At 40.8% G+C, this 27,367-nt stretch overlaps 4 protein-coding genes across 9 annotated transcripts; 2 read left to right on the forward strand and 2 right to left on the reverse strand.

Moving 5' to 3' along the window:
• Positions 1-583: 583 nt before the first annotated feature.
• On the forward strand, positions 584-8,902 carry cldnd1b (claudin domain containing 1b). The gene is made up of 6 exons (XM_088303532.1): positions 584-720; positions 1,516-1,668; positions 2,075-2,401; positions 2,498-2,605; positions 2,949-3,086; positions 5,659-8,902. The coding sequence occupies exons 3-6, from the start codon at positions 2,116-2,118 to the stop codon at positions 5,877-5,879; spliced, it is 753 nt and encodes a 250-aa protein (XP_088159658.1). The 5' UTR covers positions 584-720; positions 1,516-1,668; positions 2,075-2,115; the 3' UTR covers positions 5,880-8,902.
• Positions 6,486-15,448, reverse strand: LOC148332165 (N-acyl-aromatic-L-amino acid amidohydrolase (carboxylate-forming) B-like). 4 transcript variants are annotated; one of them, XM_088303527.1, is made up of 7 exons: positions 15,394-15,438; positions 15,191-15,272; positions 11,526-11,752; positions 11,248-11,440; positions 9,435-9,528; positions 9,244-9,351; positions 6,486-8,053 (listed from the first exon to the last, which is right to left on the reverse strand). In XM_088303527.1, the coding sequence occupies exons 3-7, from the start codon at positions 11,750-11,752 to the stop codon at positions 7,638-7,640; spliced, it is 1,038 nt and encodes a 345-aa protein (XP_088159653.1). In that variant the 5' UTR covers positions 15,191-15,272; positions 15,394-15,438; the 3' UTR covers positions 6,486-7,637. The 4 variants fall into 4 exon arrangements, with proteins under 4 accessions (XP_088159653.1, XP_088159654.1, XP_088159652.1 ...); XM_088303528.1 differs by lacking the exons at positions 15,191-15,272; positions 15,394-15,438 and adding an exon at positions 13,757-13,902 and having other exon boundaries at positions 6,486-7,832; positions 7,941-8,053; XM_088303526.1 differs by having other exon boundaries at positions 15,191-15,448.
• Positions 15,449-16,500: 1,052 nt separating this feature from the next.
• LOC148332166 (neuromedin-K receptor-like) lies at positions 16,501-23,340 on the forward strand. Of its 2 annotated transcripts, none has more exons than XM_088303524.1 (5): positions 16,501-18,228; positions 19,045-19,233; positions 19,311-19,461; positions 20,946-21,142; positions 21,228-23,340. In XM_088303524.1, the coding sequence occupies exons 1-5, from the start codon at positions 17,948-17,950 to the stop codon at positions 21,454-21,456; spliced, it is 1,047 nt and encodes a 348-aa protein (XP_088159650.1). In that variant the 5' UTR covers positions 16,501-17,947; the 3' UTR covers positions 21,457-23,340. The 2 variants fall into 2 exon arrangements, with proteins under 2 accessions (XP_088159650.1, XP_088159649.1); XM_088303523.1 differs by having other exon boundaries at positions 16,501-18,324; positions 21,228-23,338.
• Positions 22,794-27,284, reverse strand: LOC148332167 (T-cell ecto-ADP-ribosyltransferase 2). Of its 2 annotated transcripts, XM_088303530.1 has the most exons (5): positions 27,119-27,284; positions 26,642-26,790; positions 26,383-26,444; positions 24,324-25,003; positions 22,794-23,362 (listed from the first exon to the last, which is right to left on the reverse strand). In XM_088303530.1, the coding sequence occupies exons 3-5, from the start codon at positions 26,434-26,436 to the stop codon at positions 23,284-23,286; spliced, it is 813 nt and encodes a 270-aa protein (XP_088159656.1). In that variant the 5' UTR covers positions 26,437-26,444; positions 26,642-26,790; positions 27,119-27,284; the 3' UTR covers positions 22,794-23,283. The 2 variants fall into 2 exon arrangements, with proteins under 2 accessions (XP_088159656.1, XP_088159655.1); XM_088303529.1 differs by having other exon boundaries at positions 26,383-26,790.
• Positions 27,285-27,367: the final 83 nt, after the last annotated feature.

The raw sequence follows: 27,367 nt of genomic DNA on the forward strand, positions 1-27,367 counted from the left end.
ATTGAATAAGACAGACGTCTCAATTTCATTACTATCCTTTCAGCTTGTTCGTAGCCATTTTTGGTACGGTGCTGTAGTTGTGCTTTACTGAATCGGACCAAAGTCCCCACCAAAGGTTAAGTTTCATTACATTTGCATTAACATGGCTAAAATGGTTATAAAGAATAAAAGTAAAGTGGGCACAGATGGACAACATAGAGCCTACAGTGGACTACAATATATACAATACTGGTGAATCTCGATACATGGAAAAAAAAGACAATATTTTATTATTTGATTTTTGTGTAGTTTCGGTAATATATAAACACAGATGTATTGTATCCTTTATGAGGATTGGTGGTTTGGATAATTGATGGATGTATTGTATTATACCTTTCAGATCTAAAGAAAGCCCAGACTCACTATATGACAAGATATTGGAATACTGTATCACATTACAAAGGATGAAAAGTATTTGTAATAAAGAAACTAGGTAGGCGTTGGCCATCTGAAAAGTTTTTCCCGTTTAAAAGAAATATCTTTGTGGTACTGTATATGAACTTTTTGAATTAAACTACTCTGGTGAAATCCCATTTTCTCCGCTAGACAGCAGTGTTAGCCTCCACACTTGTTGCTAGCCTGAGCATACGAGACAAGGAAGGAAACGCCGGCGTAGAAGAAGAAATTTCGGCCTGGTCGATTTCCGGAAAAAGAGAAACCGCCCTTTTGCTCAGAAATGAGGTAAATACGATACGAATGTCGTCGTTGTTGTTTTTTATTACGTCATGAATTGTAAACAAAATGTAAGAGGATACAACACTGATTACTGTGAGATAATAAATCGAATGTTTTGCAGGTATCTGTGATTAGCGATGAATAAGTTAACTGTAAAGCCAAGTAGCTAACCAGCCCTTGTTTTTTTTCTTCTCGCTAGCCATTGTTAATATTCAATTACTCGTACGCTCTTTGTTCTCGCTAGTGAGTAGTTGTAGTAGTAGTTGACGCCACGAGCAATAATAGCAGTGATGCTAGATTGTAAACAAACTGCTGACGGTTAGAATGCCACGAGTACTCGTAAGTACAAAACAGCGAGTAGTTAGTCAACTAGTTTTGCCCCACTGTTTACATAGTTGCCCTACTAATGTGTAAAAAAAATTACATGATCAATTCATTTACATCTGATAAAAAAAATAATTCCAATTATGAACTGTTCTTACCTGTAAATACTACAAAAATAGGTCTGAATCTAAATTTAAGACCGGTGAAAATGCCATTTTTGACCAGCCTCTTAATACTAAAGTGTTCCAATTTTACTGTGGCTTTTTATTAAATATGAGATTTGTTTTTTAATAACTTTCTTAATGTTTATTTTATTTTCAAATGTTGGTATCATTGTAAAGCTTGCTAAACACAAAAACACCTGAAAATATATGATTATGATGTGTACTATTTTTATTGAATTAATTCCAAAGTTAAGATATAGAGGCATTTACATGCAACTGATCATATTTATTTTATTTGTATTTTTTTCTACAGAAAAATCCCTTATTTGCTGAAAGCAAAACGGATCCGTGAACAGGAAAAAAATAGTGTGCCGAGTAGGGTATATAGCAGCCCAGCCCGACAGGAGGTCGCCAGATGACTCACGTCGGGCCTAACAGTAGGACAACTGTGGCATACTGGTAGTAGGTGTGTGGGGGTGAATGCGCATGTGTGCGTGAGTGTGTATCAACCAGTCCACCACTGGCCTGGTTGCTTCTGACGTTACTCTGAATGGCATGGTGTCGGTTCTCACGATGCAATAATTAATAGGAAAAAAAGGGGCGGGGGTCTTGGTGGTTAAAACAGCGTTTGATAGGTCTGTCTAAAGTGTGAAATGTCTTATCCCATGCTACGTACACTTGCCTATTAGTCCCTTTTGTGTACATTTTCATTATTTATTTTCTTACACTTGTTCAAATGAACACTGATCATGAACAAACTATTTTGTTCTTCCTAGGTGATATGTAACAAAATATTTGAGAAACACAAATGCGTACACGTTTTCTTAATTTGTTTGTGCTTTTTTTTTCTTTCTCTCTTTAACCTCCACAAGTGTTTTCCATGAAGGAACAGTTGAATCAGTGAGCTGCTACCATGGTGGATAACCGCTACGCCACAGCCCTGGTCATCGGCTCCGTACTGAGTTTGCTGGCCGCCGTGTACCTCTCGGTGGCTGTGGGAACCCAGCACTGGTACCAGTACAGCAGCCCGCCGAGCGCACATGACGGAAGCAACGCCTCATTGTTGAGAGACGACTCTGTTGACGGCGACTTTGACGAGAAGACTTCCAGCGAGACCTTGTATCGCCTCAACGGCACTATGGGACTGTGGTGGTGGTGCATCCTGGTGCCCAGCCAGTCCCACTGGTTCAAGGAGCCAGGTAGCGATCATTAAAATTATGTGCTTCGTTTATACCCGTGAGTATGTCGATATGTATGTATGTCTTGACTATTTTTTCCCTTTACATTTCCTTTAGATCCCACATTTAAGAGGCAGTGTGAGCACTTCACTCTTCCTCAGCAGTTCTTGCCAAAATACAAATTCCTTGGAAACCACAACAGTGAAGAGGACCTGCTCAGGACATGTAAGCCTTACACCACTGTCCTGTCCAGGGATTGTGTTTTAGGTATTTTATTTAGTGGCGTCGTTTATGGCCTTAAATGCCAACTGCTAATGCTATTTATTCATACTTTAAATCTTGTGGGATTTTTATGGAATAGAGAAAAAATTTCTTGACCCCTTTTTTTGTCTATTGTGGTCTTTTTGCAAAGAGTAAAACAGAAACATACAGTTACACCATCACCAATTGATATGTGCATTAGATGGTGGCTTATTAAAGGGAAACATAAGACAATTTTTCTTTGCAATAATGCCTTTGCCGATTTTGCCTAAAAATAAAATGTCCAAATTGTTGTATGTTTATGCAGATTTATGGAGGTGCCAGTTTCTCCTGCCCCTGGTGTCTTTGGCTTTGGTGTTCCTCAGCGGCCTCGTTGGCGTCTGCGCTTGCCTGTGCCGCAGCTTCACGCCCACACTGGCTGTGGGAGTGCTGCATCTTCTCGCAGGTAAGAGCACCAGCAGACACGGGGAAGTCACTGAAAGGTTGGCCATATGATTAGGTTCATTATTTGATTAATTTGAATGTAATTGTCATCCCCGCTGACATGCACTGCTTACACCAACAACATGGCTGTGAATAGAAAGTAGAGGCACAGTGTTGCCAGCTTACCTATCTCGTTTCATTTTCTAATTCATCTCATAGCTATTTTTGCCCAAAAATGATTGCCGCTCTGAAATAAACATGACCATCAATCAATGGTTTTGTTTATGATAAGAGCCAAAGACATGGTGTCCATTATATGTTGCAAAAGTCGTGATTTGTCCATATTCTAAACTTTAGAGTAGACCTGATTTATGTGCTTCCTACCTGCAAATATTTTGCAATGGTCTGCTTGTCGCTTCTGTACAACTTACCGTGTGAAAGAGCATGAGAGAGCTGGCAGCAGACATACGGACCAGCAGAGCCATGCAGTTTGATGGCTCATTTTATGATACGAAATTGGTGAACATTTAAATTTTTTCATTTATTAAATGTAGTATTTCATTACATGATTTGACTCTACAGGCATTTTTCCAAGAGGAAGTATTCATTTTCTAATCTGGAAAGATTTTTTTTCTCCAATATTTTTGTGGCAGATCATGCGAGTCAATGCTGGGAAAAGAAAAAAACTCAAAGCAAAACTTAAACTTTAAATCATGCGATTTTCATTTGATTTTTCTATAAGCAAAAGGTGAAAACCATAAAGTAAATCAGAAATCGGATTTTGTGGGGAAAATAATAGTTTTAAGGCAAGCCCTTGCAAAAACACTAAGTAATTACTTTTAGCGTATGAATTGCACAAAATGAGATAGTTTGGTCCTCAAATGAAATCACTGACTCCTAAAATTGCTCCACAAAGAAAGAAAACGCATATCTAGCCCTGCAGTATATTGGATAAGAAGTGTGGGTCTTGACCTATGGCATATGTATCGTGCCTTGAGAAATTATTTTTATAAATTTGCAAGCTCTAATTAAATTGGCTTGGCTTAGTGTTGCTTCTTAAAGGGTTCATCCAGTTGGTATGGCTCATTTTTATTGCTATATATATATATATATATATATATATATATAAAATCAAGAAACTGAATTTTCTTTTTTTATCCATTAATTTGGGAGAAATTACGAAATAAGTGACAATTTCAAAAACTCCTACTTTTAATGAGGACTAAGGCCACGCCCCGCTCCTCTCTCTCCATGTCTCAGTGGGAGTCACGAAAGGGACCGATCACGCACTCTCCATTGGAAATCATTGTGCTTACATTGCTTATAAGATTCAAAAATGGTGATCAATTGGAACCAAAATTCATGTGAACACACCTACTTATGACCACTTCAACACATCACCAGGATTAGCTTCTCCGTGGCTGATTTATATGAGAATGAGGAAATGTGGTAGTGAGCAAAGGTACCAGCAGAGCTACGTATATGTAGGTTGGGAAGACGTGCACACTCCCACACTGCTTCTTTGCTGTCCACTGTGAGGATGTGCGGGACATAAAGCTCCAGTCTGTATATTTACAGAGCCTGAAGCTGGGCCTCCGAGTGTTGCAAGATATCATACCTAATGAAAAGTCCAGTACATTTGCAAAACTTTCAAGTGATAAACTGATGTCAGTATTTTTGGTAAGAAAAAGACTTGCCTTTCTATTCTGCCGTCTTTCTCCGCTTTTCGGGAGGCTCTGAGTCAGTTAGACCCCTCAATTGTGTTTTTATTTTTATAAGGGCTTGAGCCTTTTGGATTTAGTAACTCCAAAGGCCTTCATCTTCAAAATTGGACTCATCAAAATGTGCGCTGCAAATCACACTACTCTTGCCAGGTCCATCTCACTTTGCGCGACTCAGTTTTACTCGAGGGTTCCGCGGTTTCTCCACTTTCTCATCTTTCGGGAATTTATGGAGCGTGACCCCTTTTTCCGATGCGTTGCTAGAACCAGCCACAATGCATCGGCTCAGCATATTTGGCGGTTTACATTTTCTAAATTTGTTTCAAAACCACAGGCCGCCATCAGAGCAAGCCAGGAAACAATAGTGAACTGTTTTTGCGCTTCCTTTAATGACGTAGCCAGGCTGATGTGTCCGTCAAGCAGAAACTACGCACTTTGGGGGCGTGACAAAGTCCCTGGCCAGTCTCTCCAAAAATACTTAAATCATTTCAGAAATTTTTCCAGGGGGCAATTTTAGTGCATTTTAGTCAGTCAAATTACTATCTCACTAAGACATTGTGGATAATTACTGTGAGAAATTAGTTACACAATCAAGTGTCTTCTTAACATATATGAAAATCATTCATTATTATAAAACGTTTTATTTCACAAATGTGTATCAAACTCGGAGCCCTTTGCAGATGTCACATAATGGAAGTAAGACGGAGGGGGGGGGACATTATTAGTACGACAGTGCACTCAATGGTCTTAACAGTTAATACAAAGAGAATACAAAATGGATCTCAAGGATATCAAATACTGTACCTACTTAAACGGCTTTCCATACGGAACTGGACAGCACCACTTCATAAAAGGCCTCCTCTTCCTCATCAGCTTTATGCTCTCTGGGCAGCGTGTGCTGCTTCCTGGCCGGCGTGGATCTCCTCCACCAGTACGCCAAACCACCCAAAGGGGTGGAGTCATCGCTGGGCTGGTCCCTCTACCTCGCCCTCATCTCCTTCCCACTGCAGATGATGGCGTCCGCCTTGTTTCTCTGGGCGGCCCGCAGCCACCGCAAGAACTACACGCGCATGATCGCCTACAGGGTGGCCTAAAATGGCGGCTGAGAAAAATCAAAATCGAAAAGCAGAGAGAGACGATGTTTGTAGCCAATCGTCGTGAGTGCTGACAATAGCCGCTATACAACATCCATTTGTGGCATCGCTTCTTTACTTAATTGCATCTGTGTAGCCTTTCCTCTAAAAGTGCGTGCTGTATTATTTATTACGGTACTTGTGGTGTTGCTGTGGAGATTGCCTTCTTTTCGTTGCCATCAGTTTCGCCGCTGCTGCTGTTCTTCACCTTGCCATTAATTTTAATTTTTTTTTTTAACATCGTCAGCACAGTTTAAAGACTCCTCTAACGATTCTTTAGAAGTTTGTCCCACTCCAGCTTGCATGTGTCTTGTTGACAAAATGTCACTCACTTCAATTGTGACCACTTATTTCACGCTTGATGTTTAATAATTGCAGTTAATCTCAATAGTTTCAAATGATTTACGTCCACATGATCATTCACTTTTGATATAACCACTTGAAATGTTGAGCGTTTCCAACTCTACTCAGTTCTGTACAATTTTTCTAAAAGAGACTCAAAGTTTGGAGAAAAAAACTGTGATGTGATTGTACTTATTGGGTCCAAAATAAATGCTGACGAGGCTGTGAAATATTTCAGTCTTGTATTACATTACTCGGTATATTCAAGCACACCAAATAAAGTGGACTTCTGCCCAACAAAAATAAGTCAGAAATCATTCACATGACATATACATTTGAATCAGTTCGAAATTATTGTAATATAAAACAGCAAAATTTGCCTTCATTAAAAAAAAAAAATCTGCAGGACTACCTGGAATTTAATTAGCATCAAACAACTTAGTACACCATTGTGTTGATTCAGTGCCGCAGTAAAAGAAATAAAAATAAAACTGGAAAGCGGCACGGTGGACGACTGGTTAGTACGGTGGCCTCACAGTGCAGAGGTCGTGGGATCGATTCCGACTCAAGCCTTCCTGTCTGGACTTTTCATGTTCTCCCTGTGCCTGAATGGGTTTCCTCTGGGTACTCCGGTTTCCTCCCACATTCCGAAAACATGCATGACAGCTTGATTGGACACTCTAAGTTGCCCCTAGGTACGAGTGTGAGCGCAGATGGTTGTTTGCCTATGTGTGCCCTGCGATTGGCTGGCAACCAGTCCAGGGTGTCCCCCGCCTACTGCCTGATGGCAGCTGGGATAGGTTCCAGCACCCCCCGCAACCCTCGCGAGGAGAAGCGGTACAGATAATGGATGAAACTGGAACCTTTGTGAAATTGATACCTTCACCATACATCCAAGTTTCTGCAGGGAGCTATAGCGACAAAACAGCAGGTGTGGTTCAAACAATCAGCCCATGGGAATGTCAAGGCGGCAAAAGCGAGCATGCAAGCTCTTTACAGCTCACTTGCTTTGCATTGCAAACATTATATGAGCATGCAATTTGAGGCCATGGACACGTTGACATCAATTTCAGCATCACATGATGTCAAAATTGCAACCACCTGAGATGGCTGAAAACAGGTGGATTAATCTGCTTAATTATCATTCTGTCAATATGATATTAAGCAGAATGCCGTGTTTACACTATTGGGGGCACACTACATGTATTATTGCGACCAAAATGTTTGACTTGAATTCGGACTGAACAGGTTAGTGTTTGTACAGCATGAAGTCATTCACGTGAGGAAACTTGATCGCAAATATATTAATCACGTGTGATCAATAAAAATATTTCCGTCCTGTGATTGCAATTTGAAATCGCCCACTTCAACGTGCATTCAGTCCTTCTTCACGCTGATGGATGGGAGGCTAATACTGATCTTGCGAGCTAATTGGAAGGCAATCTTCTTCTCGTAGTAGGCACATTCGTTCACAAAGAACGGGTAGGCCTCCTCCCCCTCGTACTTAACTGTGTCGCCGTTGAACGACTGGAAAATGGGATCCCCGGCCCGGAGAAGCTTAAAGTCGTTGTCCTGCGCAGCGAGAGAGAACACTACTTGGAAATGAGCGCAGACTTCTCGAATATAAGGCTTTAATCGAGGAACGTTATTGCTAAAATTGGGTAGCAAGTTGTGCCGTACCTGCAGCTGGGGATGAATAGCAGCGGTGATCTCGTTGGTGGTGGGATCTCTCGGGTAGTCGAGGTCATTGATCTGACAAAAAGCCTCCACTTCACCACCTTCGAACGTGCATCCTGTTAAATTCACAACAGCCTTGTCACTTTGACTTTAAGCGGAGTTTAGTATTATTAGCCTCGTAGCACGTTACAATATGAGTTGTTCCTTTATCTTCTTCTCATTTCCAAATTTATTTTCAAATTATTATGATATCTTGGTCAGATTACTATAAATCATGGAAGTGACTTGCTGCAAAAGAAAGACTGTTCTCACCAGTTTCTGGGAAGATATATATATTAAAAAAAAATCACAATAGAGACTTTCCAACAAATATTGTCTAACAAGACAATTCTATTAATGATAAAGTGAAGATTGTTAATAAACTGAATGAGGTTGGCTACAGAGAATCCATGAATAAATTAGTCATAGGTCTTTTTTGTTTTTATTCATGTATATTGTTTATCTGGAGACATTGGAAATCCCATTTTGTGCAGTAAACAAAAGCCTACCTGTTTGTATTCAGACTTGTTTTTTTAAAAAAATTTCCAAAAAAGAGAAGGAAATTAAAATTCAAACGGATTATTTATGTTTGATACATGTAAAATACAGTTGTGTTTCGGTTTTGGGTGTGAAATTGTGGAATGGACTCTTTGTTGGGGATTAAGACAAAATGTAAAATACTCCATGCTTATAGTGCCAGACATGCAACGTAAGAAAGTTTGAGATTGTAATGTTAGTGTGCTATTTATTTCTTTTGAAAATCTTCGTGATTCGTGGGACTGTGTAGGATAGGCAACACGCCTGGTGCTTCAGCCTATTCCTTTTTTTTTTCGGTTGTTGAAGATGTATGAAATGATTTTATTCTTTTCTTGTGTTTGCTTTTCTGTACTATATATGCAGTTGAAATTAAACGTTTCTTTCATTCATTCATAATGTGATGACTTTTTAATTTTACTCTTCTATGGTTTGGTCATTTTATGACTAACGCAACATGTATCTTTTTTCTCATAATATTAAATATTTTTTCTTTTAATATTACAACTACTGTAACTTTTCAAATGTTTTGCTTGCTATAATAATATTCTCTTAATATTTATTCTCGTAACTACACATTTTTCTTTTAATGCTGCAATTTTATTTTCATGATATTACTATTATATATTTTTTCCTCCTAATTTTTAAATTTGAATTCCAGACTCAGATTTACATTTTGAATATTCATCTCTATTTTTATTCTTTATGGCGTAATTAAATCGTGTGAGCTCACCGGAATTTAATTTTTCCAGCCAATCCATGATGAGTTCCAGCGTTTCAGTCACCATGTTGTAAATGTCCGCTCTGACCACGCCATTGGGTTGAGGGCCGACCTCCAACGCTGTTTGTGACATAAAAAACTGAACCAAAATTGTTGTTTGTAACCATATCGGCATTTCAACACTTTAAAGTTCACACACTTACCAAATCCATGTTTGGCCACAACTTCAAGTGAGTAAGCCTCTGAAGGCCGTTTGACAAACTGGATTGCTCTCACTGGCCCAAATGATGTTTTACTCTGAGAAAAACAAATATCGTAACTTTTTTGTCATTGTTTAGAATTATTTGTGTTGTGGATCTAAGATGCGCATTTATATTTACTAGTCAGCAAATGGCGCTTTTTGTAGGTAAGACTAAAAAACAAAAACAAAAAACCAACCAAAGTAATGTGGTTGCACAAGTGTGCACACCCTCAATTAGCTGTTTAGATTCAGCCAATCACATTTAGACTCATGGTAAATGTTAGTCAGCACACTCCTGCCTCCATTAAAGTGTCTGTCCTTAATCCCACATAAAATTCTAGACATTTAGTCAGATCTTGCAGCTCAAGAATTAACCCACAGAGGTACCTCATTGTTTAAAGATATTAATCAAGAGAAACGTGGCAAACAATTAACATGGAACACAGTGAAGAGAGTCAATATGAAGTGTTCCGCCTTTTCTGACAAAGGTCGGGGGGGGGGGCTGGAGCCTATCGCAGCTATCTTCGGCGCGTGTAGGCGGGGTACACCGTGAACTGGTTGCCAGCCAATCGCAGGACATACAAAGACTGACAAACATTTACAATCACAGTCACACCGAGGAACCATTTAGAGCAGGGGTCTCAGACTAAATTTACCTGGGGGCCACTAGAGGCAGACTCTGGGTGAGGCTGGGCCGCATCAGGTTTTCCGCAAGAAAAAAATAAAAAAAATCTAATCTTCTCAAATGTCTTTATTTTTATTTTTTAACACAAAATAAGATTTAAAAATAAATAAGGAATTAAAAAGAAAATTAATCAGTAATAAATAATAATAATAATAATGAGTCAAATGTCTGTATTAACAGTTCTTTAATCTTCTTCTGAACATGAATTGTCCTGAACATGAGTGGAACATTCATCAATCAAACCCCTACTAAAACATCAAAAAAAAAAATTACAATCCTACCCTCGTTTTAAAGCTGAAGATGTGCCCAACAATAATCCGCGGTTCAATTTTATCCACTGTGACCAGGTAATCCTACATTTTATAATTAGTCCCGTCTGTGCTAGTGCTGCTGCAAAGCTCCGTCAGACTGCACATCCTGTTCGCGCATGGGTCTCCTGTCAATCAAATCAAAATCTTGTCAAATAGCAGAGATCCTAAGCATAAACCATAGTTCTGGGATGAGTAGGCCTACTTCTGTAGTTATAAAGCTTTAATTACACTGTAATTAAAGCTTTATAACAGTGTAAAGTGCCAGTCATATCAAATTTGCGGGCCGCACGAACATTAAACTTTCATAATAAGGCGGGGGCCGCAAACTATCATCCTGCGGGCCGTAAATGGCCGCGAGTTTGAGACCCCTGATTTAGAGTGTTCAATCAACCTGCCATGCATGTCTTTGGAATGTGGAAGGAAACCGGAGAAAACCCACGCAGGCACGGGGAGAACATGCAAACGCCACATAGGAAGGCCGGAGCCGGACTCAATCCCACCACAACCACTGCATTGTGAGGCCATCGTGCTAACCAGTCGGCCACTGTGCCGCCCCTGTAGAAAATATGGCACAACCATATTACCAAAAACTCCCTCCAAAATTGAAAAAAAGAGAGCAGAAAACTAGCCAGGGAGGCTTCCAAGAGACTGACAGCAGCATTGAAGGAATTTCCGGCAAGTAAATTTGAGAACAATCTCCCATCGTCTTCACGGTCTGGTTTATTTGGTCGGGTGACAAGACAAAGAAAAACTGAATGCACTTCAAGTGTGTGATTTACCTGCACATATTTAAAAAGATGCAAGGTGACCCATTCAAAGCCGTAAAAGATGAAGCACACACCCATGTTGGCGGTGGTGTTGTGGATGTCACACAGAATGTCTACAGCCCGAGGGCTTCCTTTGGGCCCAAGCAGCGCGTTCAACTCGTGAGCACGCTTCATCTCGTACGGTGAGGAGGCCGTTAGCGGCGCACTAGAAGTCCCGAAAACGCAAGTGTTTTTGTTTTAGCAGACTCAAAATGTTTAGGAAGCATTTAAGTTTTCCAGTTTGAACGTACCTCAGCAAAGCATCTGAGAAGCAACGATTGAGATCTCTTTCCGTGTACCGACGACACACTTTAACAGCCTCGGGATTTGAAAGGACTGTCGTTACAGACACCGAGCCGATCTTGCCCACCTTCTTTTTCTCCATCTCTTGCACCATGTACACCCCCGTCATCTCATTGCCATGCGTACCGCCGCAAATGACGACGCGGGACAGCGGTGGCAAAGAAAGGTGCTCCATCTGTCAAGAAGAACGACAAGATTTGGATCACTTACTAACGCTTTGGGTAACATATTTTGAGCAATTAGACCACAGGTGTCAAACTCAAGGCCCGGGGGCCTATCCGGCCCGGCACATCATTTTATGTGGCCCGTGAAGGCAAATCATGCGCGACTTTCTTGCTAAAATACCAACATTTCAAATTGTCATCAATTTTAAATTAATTGAATGGTAGTTAAGCAACATTTTCCTGGATTCTGATATTAAAAACTGGTTATATGTCAGTTTGTTGTGTATATGTAATAATCATATGATGATGGTTTATATGGGTACACTGTCATAATGGCCCACCGAGCGAAAACAGAACTATGATGTGGCCCGCGAGAAAAATGAATTTGACACCCTGAATTTGACCATATCGGCCCCACAAAAAAAAAAACATTAAAAAGCAAATGTAGATCTCCTGTGCCTCCAAATGCCACTTAAACATTTCAACCTTGAAACATGAATGCATGTGGTGTGTGCAACGTAGCAAATCGGAATGTGATTAGGTCAATGATTGATCTGAGCCTGCTGAAAATTAATCCATGCGGTACTTCAGACTTTCTCTCAGATGATAAAGACTAGAAGTGCAGTCAGCCATGCCGATGTGAAACTATTTCTGAACAATGATCGTCGGGAACATTCACACCTATGGACAACTTTGAGTCCTCAACCTAACATGCATGTTTTTGCAATGTGGGAGGTAACCGTATAATCTGGAGAAAATGTTTGCAAGCGTGAAAAGGATGTGGTAACTCCATACTGAGATTCCAGCTCCAAGCCTTAAGTTCAGCGCAAAGGAGCCGTTGTTGGGGGGCCTGGGGGCGTGTTCGTCCAATTCAAAATGTAAACCGGGTCGGGTTGTCGGGACAAATGATCACTAGAGCACAAAGACAAATTAACCACTTTCATTCAAGAAAGAGCGCCATTATTCGTCATCACCATCAAGAGTTACACATCGACTATGGCCGCCGATGGCACGGAGGGAGTTCTACTTCTCACACATGCGCAGAAGGTCCAGAGTAGTTGGCGTTTCCGTGTGTTCTTCGGTCATTTTCGAGTCGGACGCGTTGACCCCTAGGCCGACGCGAGACTTGGCCACAACGGCCCACTCCTCCACCGTGCTGCTATCAAGAGTTGTCGGAGTGCGAAAGTCTGAATAGCCGTGAGCCACTGAGAGACATAAGTGAGGTTAAGATCCACACTGTGCAGTTATTCTGCTTACTCATCTATGCTTTGTGACAAGAAATCCTCCAGTTTTTTATAGCGTTTGTAGAGTATAATGCAAGTCTGGTTTCCTCCTCCAAAAAAAAAAAAAAACTATCGGCTAATTGGACACTCTAAATTGCCCCTAGGTGTGACTGTGAGTGTGTTATTGGTTGTCCGTTTTTGGATCCGTGAATGATTTATTATGCCAGTTTTACTTGGGGACCATTTCTAGTCCCATTATTTCCTATGAGGTTAAAAAAAAATAAAATCATTGTATAAAGTACCACCGTGAGCGCAACACCGTCATCCACATGATGCATTGAAATGAAAATACATATTGAATGGGTCCTTGTCAGGCCGCTTTATACAATTTCCGACCGGCTAACTGCTGTTGCGCAAGTCACACGGCTCGCCGTTCCAAAATCAACATTGCACACCGGAGAGGAGGAACCATTCAGCTGCTTTTGAGAAATCTCAGTTTGTAAAGAAATAGACCCCCCCACACACACACAATACTAGACATATTGCACATCAATTCAAATAATCCTATATTGAAATAATTATGTCTAACATCCAAACAACAGCTGGAATTGTTTGAGTGTTTCAAGTTGGACCCAATCCAGCTGACACATACACGAGGGCCAGCTATTTAGAAGCACTTGTGAAGAATGCCGTACGGACCACGCTGCCCTGCTGCACACCAGGCATAAAAGTGAAGTGGATTTTTTTTTTCTTCCTGCCACAATCTAAATTATTGCACCATATTTGCCTTACCTGTCTGCCAACACCTCAGCTTCGTAATCAAGAGCAGTGTTGTTGACCCGTTAATCTTCAGTCTAATTTTCCAACGAGCGTCTCACATAAAGTATCTGGTGTCCGCGCGGTGGTAAAAAGCAAGCAGCCACTCAGCCCCAGTTACAATTCTCCAATCCAGTCCTCCCATTTGTGGCTTATGAAGGCCCTCCTCTCACAGATCACGTTTCACTTTGTGATGTAAGAGGAAGTACATGCTCACTGTCTCCTATTAAGACTAGTCGAAGCCGCTCGGGGTGTTCACTGAAGTCACTCGTAAAGTTAATGCAAAAGTGTGCTGATCATAATACACCAATAGCTCCACGCACCTCGTAACCAGATGTATGAAAAATGACAGTTTGAGTATGGACAAAATATGTCTCTGCTTTTCTCGAATCAATGTACTCCGATCAAAATCTTATGACCAGTTGAAAAATAGCTCAAATTGACCTTTTTGCACGTTTGGATCTTAATGAGGTTTTAAGCAGAGCTAAAATATGCAAAATCAAGACGGGGTGTGTGACAAAAAGCACTTTGAAAATGTAATTTATTAAAAACAGCAATCAAACCGAAATAGGCTGTTCATCAGCTGATCGAAAGTGTAAGACCATTGCTCCGAAAACAAGTTATAAAAAACTCTCCAAACCAAAACAAAACGTTTTCTCAGTTGGAGTCAGCAATGAGTAGCTCGCCCTTTCTTGTGAATCATTTCAAAAATTTGTCATGAGGGATGCCCGCCGCAACATCTGCACGTAACCTGCCGCCGTTTGACAACCCTGCACCACCTGAAGCTCCAGTGTTCCACTGAATGAAAAAGCACCCCAGATCATGTTGGGCCCCCCGTCACAGTGTCGGGTAGAAAACATCTCAAGTGGGATCTCCTTCTCATGCCACTAACGTTGGAAGCCATCTGAACTGTCAAGGTTAATTTTTTTTCACATCAGAGAATTCAACTTTCCACCTTTCAAGGATTAGATTATTCAGGTACTGTGTTTGTTGTGCATGTCATTCCAACTCCGCCCAAATTTATTAGGCCTACTTGCGTTGGGGTGTGGGGCAGTATAAGGCGCAACTAAGCGATGTGTGCCATCTTGTGGTGAATGGTGTTATTACAACTTAAAACTATACTGTGGACACCAGCGATTCGCGGTTGATAGAGACGGGGCCAGCCCAAGAATTGCCAAAATTTATGTATAATTGACACCCATTCAGATGCCAACCTCCAAAATGGATTTTCCATTAAAAAAAAAAACAGGAGTTGGCTCCCTCCACCCCTCAAAACAAAGAAACAAACCTAGCCAAAATATTTATAAAATATATATTTTTTTACGTGCTAATTTTGAAACCTGTGCATCATGGTGATCCTTGTTTTACTTTTGTAATAAGTGATTAAAAATAACAAAAAACACAACACACCTTTTGACGCTTTCTGAAATGAGCTCCAGCGGCGGTGCGATGATGTTTCACGTGACGTCTTAGGTTCCAGCGGTTGTCGCTTCTGAGACATATTCCAGATGAAACTTTTAGTTATAAACTGGATTGTCGCACATCAAGAATCCTCATCTTTCGACGTTAATCCCCAGTGAAATGTAAAATTTTATCTCATAACTTTCTCTTACAGGTCTCACACCCCAACAGAACTCTTGTGACCATTCCGCTCCTCCATTTAGCGTGTAATCCTCTTGTCTTAGTCACTTGATTGTAATCTGCTTGCAAGTGTGCGCACGCAAGACCATGTATTCTCAGAATCATTTTCATTTGAATTCATTTCACACTCAGGTTCTCTATTCACTCAGCAAGCATGCCAAGATTTTCGTTTTTTTTCCCTTATTGTTGCAAATACACCTGAGTGTGTGTTACCTACAGTGTACATTTTATAGCAAAACGACCATTTTTAGTCAAACAGTCTTGCTTACACCTCTGGGCTCTATGCCGACCATTGGTGTCCAGCTCCCTTTTTTTTTTTAATAAATTTTTTTTTGCTGTGTTCATGCAAATGTAATTTTACGAAAGGTGTGGATTTCTGTCTGATTTTGACATTTCAAAATTGCGATCTTTAAATATCGCCGTAAACATACTGTTAAGATCAAATTGTACATTTTGGCTGTGCATTAGCCAATTGAAACCCATGAAAGCTATGTTAAAATAAAATCCTTGTTCCTATCCTCACGAGGTTCGCGGGCATGCTGGAGCCCATCCCACCTGCCTGTGGGCAGTAAGGCGGGGTACGCCCTGAACTGGTCGCCGGCCAATCCGAGGCCACACAAAGACAAACAAACATCTGGGTTTACACTCACACCTCGGGGCAATTTAGAGTGTCCTATCAACCTACCATGCATGTTTTTGGAATGTGGGAGGGGACTGAAGTACCCCCTCTGGCACGGGGAGGACATGCAAACTCCACACAGGAAGGCGGGAGCCAGAATCAAACCCTGCACCTCTGCAGTGTCAGGCCATCATGCTAGTCATACAATACAATATAGCTTTATTTATATAAAAATAGTTTTTTGGTGGATTTTTCTGCAACCTCTGTTTTGGCGAACAAAGTTGAATTGAATGGGCTAGAAATCAAAACGAATTGAGATTGTAGACAATAACAAAAACTGGTGTTGATTGAAATGCTTTAATCAGTAAAAGAAGCAAAAGAAAGAAAAGAAAAATGACAATTTCGGAACTTTATATTCGGACAAAAATGTCCACAACCCTTAAAATACAGTAAAGTTCGGAGTCTAATAACACCAAATTCTTGCTCGTAATTTAGGATTTTCACCTTAGATTCTGCCTTTACAAAGATACATAAACAACACTGTCAATGAATGATAAAATGAATTTGATCATTATTGGGGTTGTAGATATGCACCTCCTAATTTTTTTTCGCCCATAATATTAGAAAAAGCTCTCCGTTGGATGCAACACCATTCAAACTTTCTCACCCTGCGGCCCCCATTGAGATTAAACGACGCCTGACTTATTCATGTGACATAGAGGAAGAATTAGGAATGCTGTGAATGAACTTCAGAGGCCGTAACCTTTTTAGCTATGAGAGCAGGAGGGGAACAGAACGGTGACATTTGAGGTGGGGAGTGGCTCAAAAGAGGTAATGAGGTCTTGCTGGGAGGAAAACACACTTTTTGACCTTTTTTTTTTTTTTTTTTTTTTTACCCAGTGCGAACAGTAAGTTGGTGTCAGGTGTTGCTCTATTTGACGTGGTGTGACGTGAACATGCAGCGCATCGACATCACGTCGGGCCCGACCGATATAGATTTTTTTGAAGCAGATTCAGATTCCAGGTTTTGGCAGAATATATTTCCGATTAATTAATAATATAAGATACAATGAATTAAATTAATTATTTTTTTAATTACGCGACGCTTATACAATACAATGCAATTTTATTTATATCGCGGCATTACCACCCCTTACCCCAAACACAGACATGATCAGTGTTAAATATTTATAACAGTTTCCAGCTATTTATTTACAATAAGTTTGTATTCTACTGGGAATTTTTAGGATGCAAAAAAACGTAAAAAGCAATTTTGTGCTATTTTGGATATTTTTAGGTCATGGAAAATGACTTAATTCTGTTGGACAATCGGATCTAATCGACAACCCCCTTCCCTCATTTAGTCTGCTAAATTGAGGTTCCACTACTCTACCGATCAAACTCAAGCTGAACGGTGACTGGGGATATTTCAGTCACCGGATGCTTTACGCAGATATATTTTTTTATCTGATACTTAAGATTGCATAAGCATAGGTAAAGGTGTGTTGTGTTTGCTTGACAGTTGAGCAGGGCATGATTTCAATGCATTCATTGGATACAACTGCAGCCTTTGAGAGGGGAGAGAGTGAAGTAATTTTTTTTTTAATGATTTTGAAACTTCATTGTGCAATTATTATTTTTTTTTGTAGTCATTTAAATATTGCAGCATTGTTAACACTCTCCTCTGGTGTGCCAAATGTAGAAAACATTAATTTTCACAATAGGGTCTTAAAATACATTACATGAACGGATTATATTCTGATCGTTTTACTGTGTGAGTCTCTCACCCAATCCCGAGGGAGGGGCTGCATGTACGATACATGATTTAAGTGGCCGCATCAGGACGGCGTGCGCCAGATGTGTCTCACGGTCTGTTTGGAGCTGCTTTTAAGCATCCTCCAGCGGGAATGTCCTCCGGCGCCGACCCGAACGCCTCCGTGTCCAGCCGAAGCCCTCCGACTAGCCAGTTCGTGCAGCCGGCGTGGCGAGTGGCGCTGTGGGCCGTGGCTTACTGCGCCATCCTCGGCGTGGCTCTGCTTGGCAACGCGGTGGTCATCTGGATCATCTTGGCGCACAAGCGGATGAGGACCGTCACCAACTATTTTCTGCTCAACCTGGCGGTGTGCGACGCGTCCACGGCCGCCTTCAACACGCTCGTCAACTTCATCTACGCAGCCCACGGAGAGTGGTACTTCGGGGCGCCCTACTGCACTTTTCACAACTTGTTCCCAGTCACGGCGGTGTTCGCCAGCATTTACACCATGGCCGCGATTGCTATTGACAGGTACGGCACATATAGACACTCCTGGTCATTTCAGGTGTTGCAGGAGGTACACATGTAAAACCTGAGAACAGAGTTTGGACGCTTAATCTAAATCATGTTGGATACTGTCCCTCGAGGACCGGAGTTTGACACCTGTGCTCCAAAACAATTAACTGAGTTGTTTTTACTTGTATCTTTAAGTTGAAGGGCTATTTAGTTGTGCAGACTTTTCTTGTGTTTGTGAAATGCCGGAAAGCCAATTTTCACAGCAGCAAAACTTCAAATATTTTGTTGAATTGCCCTACTTAAAATTGTATCAAAGTTTGTTAACTTGAAATTTGGTTTGCTCAATTTGTCAACTTCTTTTTTTGTGTTCTCCAGTGATTTGTCTGACTTTTTTTAAGAACACAATTTATATTATTTTTAAGGTAGTTTGTAATGGAATAACATTTTTGCATTTTTTTTTTTATTAACACAGTTCAGACTATTTTGAATTTTTTTTTTTGGTTAAACTTTTCTGCACAAATGCTGAGTATGTTCGCCTTTCTCCAAAACATTAGAAATAAATAAAATGAGCCAATTTGTAATCAAAACTCATAATTCGATTATTTTTTTTAAAACATTAGCAACATATCCATTTTCTGTATGTCTTCATATTAAGTTAGTTAGTTTCAAAATCTTAAAGGATCAACCAAGAAATATGAGTGGCATAAAGTAATTAGTTTCTGCTTGTGAGTGTAGGTACATGGCCATCATCCATCCTCTAAAGCCTCGTCTGTCAGCCAAAGCCACTCTGGCTGTGATCGTGACCATCTGGAGTCTGGCCCTAGTCCTGGCCTTCCCCCTTGGCTACTTCTCCACAATTCGAGCCCTACCCCGAAGGACGCTGTGCTACGTAGCCTGGCCCCGCATGGCAGATGACCCCTTCATGTGAGCCAAAGATCAACCGGTGTCATTCCATCTCTGATGGGATACCGTTGACGTTGTATTTGTGTCTACATCCGCAGGTACCACATCATCGTAACTGTCCTGGTCTATGTGGTGCCCTTAGTGGTGATGGCCATCGCTTACTCCGCCATTGTTGTGACCCTATGGGGCGGCGAGATCCCCGGAGACACATCGGATAACTATCATGGACAGCTGCGGGCGAAAAGGAAGGTACAGTAAAAGCATTCGCTACTGCTAGTCCCTTGCTTGTATTATGACAAAAAATAAAACTAAACATTTTTTACAATTTAATTGGAAGGAAAACAGACAAGAAAGCAGAGTCACGCTTAAATGAGTGCAGACTTTGTTCTGACAAGAAAATACAGGTGATGGCAATGAATGTCCTTTATTGTCACTCAAGACAGTGATAGCAATCACACAACAACAAATCCACTTATGTTCCATTTGTTATTGAAGAAGCAAAAATTAAGTATGAATTCCTATTTCTGCATTTTTATTCGGTGACCAAACACACAAGTAAAACACCAATTTCTTTAAAAACTAAATTTAATACTAAAACTGAATCTATCAATCTCTCTCTCGCTCTCTTTCTCTCTTGTGTGTCTGTATGATGAGGCACTTTTTGGGGCATCTCTCTCTGATTTAAAAAAAAAAAACACTTGATTTTTTTTTAAGTCTATTTTGTATTGTTCAATATACATTTTTTCACAAATTAAAACTTAGAGCTCTGCACCTTTAAAGGAATTTGCACCAACCACCCTTCTCCTCTTGACACATGCCTCTCCATTCTCCAAAGTTTTATGTGAATTCTTTAAGGCTCATATTTTTGCTGTCTGCTCAGTGACAAAACTGATGTGATGAAAAATCTTAGGCAATGGTAGTCGACGCTAACTTTGTGTCTGCACCAATATGAGTGGACTCATATGGTTGACATCCCCAGTGATTGTGCGCTGATTTAGGCTGATATGAGGATTAAGGGCAATCACCAGGTGCCGTGATGTCAGACTGTAGCTAGACAGCAGCAGGATTAATTCCAAAAGAGAACATTGTATTGATAAATAATGAAAAATGCCTCATGTTAACCCGACAGTTGCAAAAGAAACCTTCTCTGGAAAACAAATGCATTTCCTCTCATTTATTTGAAGACAACTCTCCTTTAATGCCAGTGGGAACATAAGCTTCAGCCTAATTGACACCACAAACGTGTTCAATCAATGCCCACAAATATAGATAGACAGGTGCAATATTTTAAGGCTCATCACAGAAAACAAAAACCATCAAAGGCGCAATTAGCTGGCGAAATTGAGCCAATGAAGATAAAAGCGTTTTCGGACATGACGGGGAAACAAAGCTGGCATAATGTGCCGGGCTTTCATCTGTGATGGAGATGAGACAAACGTCATCTCCATGTTGAGCTTGGGAGTTCTCATCTGCCCCTCGCAGAGGAACTAACACGTCAAGCGCTTCATCACTGAATCTTGTTTGTGTGTTACTGGGGCTATTGCAAAGTCTGTCTGTCTGTCTGGAGGGTAAATGATGTTGAATACGGGCAGGGGTGTGGCTCCCCTTCGCAGTTCCGGGCTCAGTGCATTACTTAGGAAGTAGGCCAGCAACCATCCGACACCGTCCATATTTTGGTCCCCGATCAGATTGGAGCGTGACTCAACTGAACTTCCTCCTCCCCCGCACTGCAGATCGTAAAGATGATGATGGTTGTGGTGGTGACCTTCGCCCTCTGCTGGCTACCTTATCACGTCTATTTCATGGTGACGGGTCTTAACAAAGGTCTGAGCAAGTGGAAGTCCATCCAGCAGGTCTACCTGGCAGTGCTTTGGCTGGCCATGAGCTCCACCATGTACAACCCAATCATCTACTGCTGCCTCAATAGCAGGTGAGTGCCCAGCCCCAACCTCTTAGAAAACCACTCACCTAAGGAAGCATACTAAAACTGGATTGGGATGTGGACTTTGAATCAGGTTTCGAGCTGGCTTCAAGCGTGTTTTTCGCTGGTGTCCATTCATCCGGGTGACCAGCTATGACGAGCTGGAGCTCCAGAACAGACGGCGCTTCCCAGGGCACCAGAGCAGTATGTGCACCTTGTCACGCGTCGACACCAGCATCGTTAGTAAGGACAAGAGTGTGTGCTTGCATGGAAATAATTGTAGGTCCAAGTCTAAAACGCAGCAGGATAATAAAGGGGATTAGTGTTATTGGTACTCTACAGTCTATTAGTGGTTGTCAAATTTATGTGGTGTGTGTATTTTATTGGGATTAACTCTGATGGCAATTGTGATCAATTCTTGTGAGGATAAATGTGGGGGTGGTTGGGAATCCCATTAAGGGAATGCACAGCAAAAGGCCAACTCAAGTTTCATCAATTAAAAAAATAGTAACAATAAAATAAGTATATGGTCAGCAGATAGTTGCATTAGGCCTCTTTTGGATGAGCTCACGTGTATTAAAACAATACTTGTGAACATGGGGGACTTCTTGAAATTTGTGAAATTCTCTGGCGCGTTAAATCTTCTACCAATAGTGTCACAAAAGAGAAAAAAGAAGACAAAATGTACATGTCATGGCACGATGCAAGCACACACACTACTAAATACTACTACTACAAAAAGCGTGCAAATAGTTAGGAAAATTTGTCAAATGTAAAATTGATCACTGAACAAAAAGCTTTTCTGCATTTTTTGGACCAAAATAGGTGATTTAGGTGAAACCAACCCATATTCTACTGCCGATTACTAAAAGATAAAATACGGAAGAAACCATCTTTTTTTGTGTGACGAAAGAAGAGTGGAATCTTTCATTTGGTCGTCTCTGTGTTTACGTAGTCATGAAATACAATATTCTGCCTTGAAAGATCAATCAGAATGCTCGAAATTGGCTCCCACGCAATTTTTTTTAATGGCTCACAGCCCAAAAAAAAACTCAATGAATTTTACTCAAAAACTACAGCAAGCTTCCACTAGATGGCGCCAACGTGATGGGTTCGTTGCTTTGGCCTGAGAATGAATACTGTGTAAAGTAAGAGTAAAAGTCAAAGTCTCAGAGGGTGATTGCCAAACCACAAAATATGCGGGGGATTGGATTGTATATATATTGTTTAAAATATTCCAAAGCCCACTGAGTATTGAGAAAACCATTCTTTGTACTGTATATTTATTCATATATCAACATATAGTTATTTGAATTTATTTTAGTGTTTAAATAAATTCAGTTTTAAATAAGTGCAGTCCACATGTTTACATATCATTGTTTCGTGAAACATGAAAAGTTGAAGTGACGAAGCCACACATTTGTTTGCATTATTTTTGTAAATTGACTTTGGATTTAATGACTTGTGTTTACGCCACATTTATTTGGTAGAATTTTGTAAAGTTGTTGTAATGAACGCTTAAAGACTGCGAGTGAAAGTTTTTAGTAACTTCTCACAATTCCAACTGAAGTCGATAAATAAACTGTCATTCATACTAATTTATGGTTTATTAGCCATTATTGTAATGTAAGCTTAACCTATAAAACCCAAGACATGTATGTACCGTATCTGTGATGTTGTTTATTGTAATACATTTTTGTTTATTATTTTTAAAAAAATACATGGGTAGAAGATATTGAAAAAATAATTGTGCATTAAATCAGACTCCCAAAACTGAGAAACATCGTTCATGCCGACATGAAAACCAATAAGCATATTAGTCAATGAATATTTCTGATTGTAGCAATTAAAACCAAACATTATTATTATAATTCTTATAAAGGTGTGTTGATTTTGCTGAAATCCTGTTGTACATCACAGAGTTAGTGATTACCAAACTGTCAGTTACATTTATGTATACACTTCTTAAAAGTTATCATGCGTTTTAGAGCAAGAAAAGGAGAGAATCACAAGCATCATACTAGTGCTATTCGTTCTCAAATGCAGACAGTGATTCGACTATATATATATATATATATATATATATAGCTTCTTATTTGTCACACTACACAGTAAATGCGTCAAAGGAGCTGCTTTCATGAGCGTGGACACTAATGACTGAGCAGCTCAAATAGGAAAAAGGACACAAGCGCCATCACCAGCCACTGGGCGGCGCTGTCTGCTGGGGCCCTGCAAACACAAAAGATAGTATTGTACGTTATAAAAGCAGAATGCACACAATTAAAAGGTTGTACATCATGATGGTTTTAAGTTTCCATTCTTTGTGTTACTCCCACCAGGGGGCAGTGTAATACCGACTGACATACGGGCACTACACGTCATAAAAGACGGACACAACAAAGTCAGTGTTGGTCTATTTTCATTTACCTCGGGGCAATTTAGAGTGTTCGATCATCCTGCCATGCATGTTTTCGGAATGTGGGAGGAAACCGGAGTACTCAAAGGACACCCACGCAGGTATGGGGAGAACATGCAAACTGGCCGGAGCCGGGATCGAACCCACGACCGATGCTGTCTCTCACTGAGTGAGCCATGTGCTAACCAGTCGGGTGACCGTGCCGCCTGTTTTGTTTCAGTTTCCATTAATTAAGCCTGTGATAAATCACAATACAATGCAACACTAAAACTCATTTCACAACATGTGGAGCTGTAACAAAGCGCTTTCCATATGCCGTCATATTGATTAACATTTCCAGAGATTTATTTAAAAGATATGCAACTATTATATATTTATAAATCAGATAAACAGTTGACGCATAGAAAAACACATTTCGCACGCACGCGTGTGTGCGTGTGTGTGTGTATTGTACAGTACATAAGTTCTAATTTAATGCAAATATAAATCAGAGAAGCCAGCCTATAAATGTATCACAGCTATTACTTTTGGTTGCAAAGTCATTTCAGCCTGCTCTACTCTACCGTATTTGTGTTTATGTTGAAAGGAGCGCAACCTGGAAACATCTGACCACTGTCTGTGTGTTGATGGCACCATGGTTCTGTTTACTGGCGCTGAGGTCAATTCTGATACTACCTGCCTTAAACAGCAACTTTAGAAAGTGCGTTCAGGGTCCATTGAGTCGAGATTTCACTTTACATTCATTGCAATGTGTATGCTCTTCTCCGGCCTTACCGTGATGCGTTGTAACAGTCGCGATTGGACTTCAGTTCGGAGTGTTTCAGAATGACCTCGGTGTAGTCGCCATCGGCTCCTTGCTTGACGTCCTCCACCGTGAACTCCTCAGCGGGGGACAAGATGGCGATGTCCTCTGTGTTGCCGCAGAAGCCCTCAAGGCTGACAAAGAAGCATGTGGTGATGTTGAAATAAACGCCACCCTCCACGTCCTCCTTCATGGTCACGTCCGACTGGACCGTGGTGAATCGTCCGAATCGCACCCGGGCACCCTTTCCCACTTGGTAATGAGATTCAGATACTCGGTAAACATTCTTACACGTCTTCGGCTTCATCAGACTCATGGCGTCTGTGAGCAGGAAGTGCAGAGACTTATAGTGGAAGTGATCCTCGTAGGTGCTGATGTTGACGCCCATGGTCTCCACAGCGTCGTTGAAGGATTTCTTGAAGGCTTGGTTGCCGTTAGCGAAGGCCAAGAGGGCGGCGGTGTGTTCCTTCACACCTCCCGGGAGCAGCGTGGAACACTTGTCGCTCCATGCTGTGTAGAAGTCGATGTCTTTGCTCAGCTCTTGTTGGAGCACATCCGAGCGAATTAATCTCTGCATGGTGTCTTCGCGACAGCTCTCGTACAAGTAGTCCACCGCGTTTGGTGCCATGTCCAGTCGTTTAACGGCATTCACCTTGCAAGGAAAGTGAAAAATAGTACTCATGTTTTGTTTATTGTGCTGCTCCCTCTGCGGTGCCTGCCCTGGCCACCAAGAGGCATGTTGTATAATACAGTCACGCAGACACCTTAAGCAGAATAGACTTTCTTCTGCTACTATTAAGTAAGTTGCCGTAATATTAGTTATGTTTTCATAGATTATAAAGAATACTGGATATGTATGCCTGTGAGTATCTGTGTACGTTTGCTGTTCAAATGTCTGTTACTTAATTAAAGTGTTGTAAAACAGTGACCACCGATACTAACCGTTAGCATGTCAATGGGGTTTACTATTATGTGTTAGCTTTAAGCTAGCAGTCCGTTGTTAAGGCAACGTCATTTTGGTTGGTTCAAAAAATTGCACTCTGTAATACCAGAAAAAAAAATCATGTTTCGAGATCGTTGTAGTATTTCCATAGAAACTTGAACTGTTATAATGAACTGATTATTAAAGGCCTGTTTTACAACATTTAAAAATATTTCTCAACAAAAATATTTTTGAGAACAAAATTGGAATGTTACTTACATTAAACTAATGATTCGATAATACTAAAATGAAATGTTACTGGGAAAGTGCTTAAAAAACATTTATTTTTTATTCGGTCATAATGTGATGGTGGGCGGCACGATGGACGATTGGTTAGCACGATGGCCACACAGTGCAGAGGGCGTGGGTTCAATTCCGGATCGGGCCTTCCTGTGTGAAGTTTGCATGTTATCTCCCTGTGTGGGTTTCCTCCTGGTACTCCGGTTTCCTCCCACATTCCAAAAACATGCATGGCAGGATGTTTGGACACTCTAAATTGTCCCTAGGTATGAGTGTGAGCGCGGATGGTTGTGCCCTGCGATTGGCCGGCAACCAGTTCAGGGTGTACCCCGCCTACTGCCTGATAACCGCTGGGATAGGCTCCAGATAATGGATGGATTGATAATGTGATGGTAATAAAGTTGTCACAGAAAACAACAATGTTACAAGAATTTTGGAAATTGGGTTGATGCCAATTGCAATATTTGGCGGAATAATATTCCGATAACCAATTTTTCAGACGTTTAATTAAAAGATAACCTCTTTCAGGTCCCTTAATGCTTTCAACTACAATTATATGAATTACAGACCCAACATTTGACATTTTTTACAATACTTTCTCCTTTAGTATTTGTTTACCTTTATAACAGAATGAAAAATCAACAAAAATCAGAACTGATATTTGTATGCTTTCAATATACACTTTCAACTGCATTTTCATTTACGACAAACACATTCAAGTATAATTATCTGTGTGAGAATGAGTGATTATTTTGTGCAATTTGTCTAAATGAAACTGAAATGAATGAATGTCCTCTTTTGCAACTTACCGTGCAGTACAACACTGTAAAGACCACCAGGACTTCTTTCTTCACACCTCTCATTTTTCTTCCTTTTGATGGGTGCACAAAAGAAGAAAAAGTATTTTTGGAAGGTGTGATAGTCCGCTCAACTTGGCTTTTTCTTCAAATTCTATCAAAGTGAGCTCAGGCAACTCTTATCAGCCCTATTGAGCATCTCCAAACACTGATCACCTTAGCTCGCGTACACTTTCCGCAGCAATGGGGAGAAACATGCAAAGAAGCTCACCTTGATGTCAACGTAAAGGTGCCGAATCACAAAAACAAGTCCATGTAGACTAAAAAGGGGGCTGGCGGTTGTGGTCAGGGATCTCTCTGCTAAAACAGTGTGGGAAGTGGAAAAAAACTTATCATCTGAGGCAACTCCTTTTTCCTTTCCTGTGGAAGGAAATAACATGCCATTAGGAGCAGTTATGTCTCTCTTTCTGTAGCTACTGGCTTATGTGAACAATGGCAACCTGCACTACACTTGAAAGTGATTCTCAAATTCGAAACTACAAAGTATTTTCCACATTTCTGTCTTGACTTTCCGGTTATGTCTTTATCTTAATGTACATTTATTTTTATAAAATTTTCAGCACTACTTATTTACACCTGCAACATGCCCTTATTCCAGCAGCAACATTCCATCTACTGTGCATAAATCATTCACAGTCAGTGCAAAAAAAAAATGGAAACATTTCAACTCTTAATTCTCTGCACCCACCTGATTAGATTGTAGAATGCTGTCGTTTCAGCGCTTCCCTTGAGATGAACCCTGACAACGGCACGATTCCTCCTTTTGCGAGTTTTCGTCTCCTGACCTCCAATACACTTCCTTCCTTGCGCGGATAGCGTCACAGGCCTGCTGAGCTTCACGTTTTGACCACTTTGACGCCCAAATTTTTGGTGTGGGAGGAGCGGGGTCATGGCTTGACTGACAACATCCCATCGCCTCCACATGCAAGCATGTCCA

Source organism: Idiotropiscis lumnitzeri, chromosome 8 (assembly GCF_059441095.1).
Source record: "Idiotropiscis lumnitzeri isolate Australia: NSW breed Sydney's pygmy pipehorse chromosome 8, RoL_Ilum_1.0, whole genome shotgun sequence".
In the NCBI taxonomy this organism is placed as follows: domain Eukaryota; kingdom Metazoa; phylum Chordata; class Actinopteri; order Syngnathiformes; family Syngnathidae; genus Idiotropiscis; species Idiotropiscis lumnitzeri.

Excerpts from the sequence above, each read along its gene's own strand:
- cldnd1b (XM_088303532.1), top strand. The coding sequence starts at position 2,116 with ATGGTGGATAACCGCTACGCCACAGCCCTGGTCATCGGCTCCGTACTG. Across the intron at positions 2,606-2,948 it reads AGAGGACCTGCTCAGGACAT|ATTTATGGAGGTGCCAGTTT; the intron begins GTAAGCCTTACA and ends ATGTTTATGCAG. Across the intron at positions 3,087-5,658 it reads AGTGCTGCATCTTCTCGCAG|CTTTATGCTCTCTGGGCAGC; the intron begins GTAAGAGCACCA and ends CTTCCTCATCAG.
- LOC148332165 (XM_088303526.1), bottom strand. The coding sequence starts at position 11,752 with ATGGAGCACCTTTCTTTGCCACCGCTGTCCCGCGTCGTCATTTGCGGC. Across the intron at positions 9,529-11,247 it reads ATCTTTTTAAATATGTGCAG|AGTAAAACATCATTTGGGCC; the intron begins GTAAATCACACA and ends TGTTTTTCTCAG. Across the intron at positions 8,054-9,243 it reads GCTGGAAAAATTAAATTCCG|GATGCACGTTCGAAGGTGGT; the intron begins GTGAGCTCACAC and ends TGAATTTAACAG.
- LOC148332166 (XM_088303523.1), top strand. The coding sequence starts at position 17,948 with ATGTCCTCCGGCGCCGACCCGAACGCCTCCGTGTCCAGCCGAAGCCCT. Across the intron at positions 18,325-19,044 it reads GCCGCGATTGCTATTGACAG|GTACATGGCCATCATCCATC; the intron begins GTACGGCACATA and ends TTGTGAGTGTAG. Across the intron at positions 19,462-20,945 it reads AGCTGCGGGCGAAAAGGAAG|ATCGTAAAGATGATGATGGT; the intron begins GTACAGTAAAAG and ends CCCGCACTGCAG.
- LOC148332167 (XM_088303530.1), bottom strand. The coding sequence starts at position 26,436 with ATGAGAGGTGTGAAGAAAGAAGTCCTGGTGGTCTTTACAGTGTTGTAC. Across the intron at positions 25,004-26,382 it reads TTACAGTGTTGTACTGCACG|GTGAATGCCGTTAAACGACT; the intron begins GTAAGTTGCAAA and ends TTTCCTTGCAAG. Across the intron at positions 23,363-24,323 it reads GACTGTTACAACGCATCACG|GGCCCCAGCAGACAGCGCCG; the intron begins GTAAGGCCGGAG and ends TTGTGTTTGCAG.